The sequence below is a fragment of the Rhagoletis pomonella genome, unplaced genomic scaffold, assembly GCF_013731165.1.
Source record: "Rhagoletis pomonella isolate Grant_MI unplaced genomic scaffold, Rhpom_1.0 Rhpom_scaffold_00001, whole genome shotgun sequence".
Taxonomy (NCBI): Eukaryota; Metazoa; Arthropoda; class Insecta; order Diptera; family Tephritidae; genus Rhagoletis; species Rhagoletis pomonella.
Genome location: NW_023458555.1, coordinates 115309068 through 115312931, shown reverse-complemented (window position 1 = coordinate 115312931; position 3864 = coordinate 115309068). Strand labels below are relative to the sequence as shown.

The following is a 3864-nucleotide window of genomic DNA, read 5'->3' as shown; positions in this document are numbered from 1 at the left end:
ATTATTTTGGCTTTTTGGTTTCCCAAAAGCACTAAATTTAGTGCAAAATGCACGACCTTGGCAATAGTGAGCTGAGCACATCAATGCTCAAACAGTTATGCCAGACCAAGTATTGAGTAAATGCACTATGGATATTTTTCTTTTAAAGCAAAACTTCTAATTGGCGAGGGTATTGATTTTTGATTCTTACATAGAACACTGATACGATTCACAAACTTATCTTAGGACTTAATTAAAATAATCAACATTATTTGTAGACGAATATATTTGTGTTCGTATGAAATAGTAGCTTATGTCGGGAGGCTGGCTTTATTAAAATGTACCATTTCCTATATTCTTTAAACTACAAGGAATTTTTTTATGAAACTTTATACGAATATTGACTTGCTAGCATCGCCATTGACATTACCGTCTTTTACGTTTATTTTCCAAGAGTTCTTCAACTACTCCGCGCCGGTGAGTCTTTCGCAATCGTATGCTGCGAATGGTTCATTATACTAAAGCCAGTCTTCCGACATAAGCTACTATTCTATACGAACACAGTTATGTATACCTTCTAATAGGCTTGTAAAATGCCCAATACCCAAATCCCTCACATGAGTTATTATCGGTAAAAAATTGGGTACGCTCAAATCTGGCATCGCTGCAGCAAGTGCAGCGCCAGTGAAACAGTGTTGATATTTTAAGTACAATTGTACTTTTTTCAGTCCATTTAATTTTAACATGTACAAAAGTACAATTTGGCGATTTGAAGTACAATTTCAACATCAACAATACTTTTTGTACCAAACGCTCAAATCTCTTCTAGCACTTTGATTCTTAATCCGTTTACATTTAAGTAAATGGATATACCTATATTTCATATTTGCTACAAAACGAAATTATGAATTGTAATTTTGAATGTAAACGTGATTGTGAACAGTAATATTAGTGATGTGTGTTATGGTGATTGCGATTTCTTATGACCGGCGGGTGAAATATCCCTCATCGCTATTTATTTTGAAAAAATCTTTGGAAATGAAATTTACCTAATGGCGATCCTGCAGAAATAGAAGTAATTGAGCGATTTGGGGGTTGAAAGTAAAAAAATGTATGTAAATTCCATGCGTTGAAATTATAAGTTTCCCTTGAGGATTTCCATTTTATCGATAGTGATCTCATTTTATGTTCATTAATATGAACTGACCTACAGTGTATTAATGTTTTATCATCATTGTCTTCATCTTTGACAAAATTACACGGTCACTCGGTATTTATTTTATTTTTTTTAAATGATTTTAATAATTTTTTTTTATAAAATTGTAGCTCATTATCAAACAAAACTTTGCAAATAAATCGAAACTTGAAAGAATGAATAAATCAACAAAGTTTCATCAAATTTTCACAGTTTTTATTCAGAATTTGTAGACATGTTTTGGGTTAACAATTTTGTAGCCCATTCATTCATAAGGTGCAAGTTTGAAGTGTCTGGAAAATACCATTGATTTTTTGATTGTTTGATGTTTTGATTTGTTTGCGGTGTTGCGCACTTTCTTCCATATAACTTTTTACGTATGTTACCGCATAACTTTGCACCACGTCAACCGATTTGAATAATTCTTTTTGCAACGGAAAGATAGTGCCTCAGAGATTGTCCCATACTAATTTGGTTTAGATCCAATCATTGAATCATGAAATATATAGATATATTTATTTTTTTTAAGTCGGTTTTTTTTTAATTTTTCTTAGACAATGATAAATGATGTACACAATTTCAGTATGGAAAAAAAGTGCAACACCTTCAACGAAAAAAGTTCTCAAAAATCTATGCGAATTGAATGTACTATCTCGATCATTTAAATATCTTGGACTCGCCCACCACTAAAAATGATTATTTAAATCTAAAGTATATATTAAATGATATTTAATATTTGCTTTAGAGATGAAATTTCGACAAATTTGTTTAAACAGAAATGTTAAGCGCAATGCAGAATGTGGAAGCGAGATTCTTCTGCTTGCGTTTCTATGTTTATATCATTTATCAGTTTAAGCACATAAGATTAAATGTAAAAAAAAATATTTTTAATTGCGGATCCGAAAGAAATATTTATTAGTTGCATTGAGTTACGCAAAAATAGTGCCGAAAATCAATCGATTGTGCTGAAGGTGCCGGCTGCTTCCGAAAGGGCCGAAAATGGCACAATGCACACTCATTTTCCATCACTGTTACACATACAATCTCACTATTCCGTTGACTTCGTTTTCCCCCTCCGATAACTTTTTGCTTCCGCGCTTGTCCAGCACCGCTGTGCAAAGCTTTGCACGCGCAGTCGCCCGCGACCATATATGTAATACTTCTATATTGATAGTAAGCTAACATCTCAATGTGTAAGCATTCCGAAATCAAAGCGAGACAGTCTAGTATTGTTTTTGTCAATGTATTGTGTACTTGAGTGCCGTTTTTGTAAATGGGTCGTGTACATGTTGATTTATAAACGTATGTGTTCCTTTTCTTTCGTACGTGTTTATTGATATATCTGTACTGTGGTGTTTTCGGACGGACCTAGCTCTTACTGCCAATATAGGAGTATTACATATATGTCCGCGACACATATGTGCTGTTTTGGGCATCACTAATGTACGCGATCATTGCAAACGCAAGTATTTGCAGATATACTATGTATATATACGACATACACACATACATATGTACGTACATAAACATATGCTTCAACAAAAGAGTACAATTTGATCTCACTAATTACCATGATTCAATAATACAAGGTTGGATAACCTGGCAGTTGTCTCGCTCCCGCATTCTGCCTTAACCTGTGTTGCCTTCTTTTTTGATTTGTAGAAACTACTACTAAAATACAAGGAGAAATATTGTCTTCGTATAAAAAGTTCAACAGGCAACACTGCCGATATTTTCATCGATTGTTTCGTGGAAGTTCATTTTCTTATTGGGCAAATTCAAGTAAGTATGGCAAAAAAATTAAAAATAATGGAAATATTTTGAATTACAACAATAATTTACATATTTATTTGTAGGGTATCGGAGTTATTCATAATTTGTATTCAAAAAGTAGCGTTTTACAACAAGTGCAGCCGTTGCAAGTAAGTTTTGCATGCTAGGATCCCTGTGTGTCCGTCCACGTATGGCTGGTGAAGAAAATACAAATATTAATAAATATATTCTCTTGTTAAGGTCAGGATCATTTGGGTGTCCGTCCACGTTTGCTGGTGCATGTATATTTACCACTGCAGCGTTTGGGTTGGTCAAGTGCAGCCTTTTCATATTTACAAGTAAATATACCACTCCATAAAAGCGAAAGTGGAAATATTAATAAAGATGTTTTCTTGTGCTCATTGGGACTGATTGCAGAAAAAAGTACACAACATTACAAAAAATTAACATTTTTAAAATTGCGATATTTTTAAAGTTTAACTGATATAATGATTAACAAGACTGATTGGAGAAAAAAGAAAAAAACATTACGCAAAAATTAGATTTTTAAATAACCAAATTTAATTAAATTGCGGTATTGAAGATATAACTTTTAAATGTAACCAATATAATGATTAGCAAGACTGATTGGAGGAAAAACATTACTAAAAAATTTCAATTAAAAAAACCCAAATGTAATTCAATTTAAGATATTGAACATGTAATCTTTAAATGCAACAAATATAATAATTTTTAAAATATTTATTTATATGCATTAAATCAATTTATTATCTTTACTATTTGTATAATTCTGCATATAGTCCCTTTGAAAAAAGGATTTGTTTGAATTCCATTAATTTTGTTCAACATATACTGGAATTTCAATGAAACCATGGTTTATTTTGAATATTTGGGAACATTTCTTCAAAGATTTCAAA

At 32.0% G+C, this 3864-nt stretch overlaps 1 protein-coding gene and 1 long non-coding RNA gene across 2 annotated transcripts in view; both read left to right on the top strand.

The window, feature by feature from the left end:
* The window catches only part of LOC118735466 (zinc finger MYM-type protein 6-like), a 25044-nt gene extending 24473 nt beyond the window's left edge, over positions 1-571 (top strand). The window contains 1 exon segment of the mRNA XM_036465232.1: positions 564-571. Within this exon segment, the coding sequence (XP_036321125.1) occupies positions 564-571 (8 nt within the window).
* Positions 572-2934: 2363 nt separating this feature from the next.
* On the top strand, positions 2935-3270 carry LOC118735499. The gene is made up of 3 exons (XR_004992608.1): positions 2935-2956; positions 3031-3096; positions 3188-3270. It is a non-coding gene; the product is annotated as an uncharacterized LOC118735499 (long non-coding RNA).
* The last annotated feature ends 594 nt before the right edge of the window (positions 3271-3864 follow it).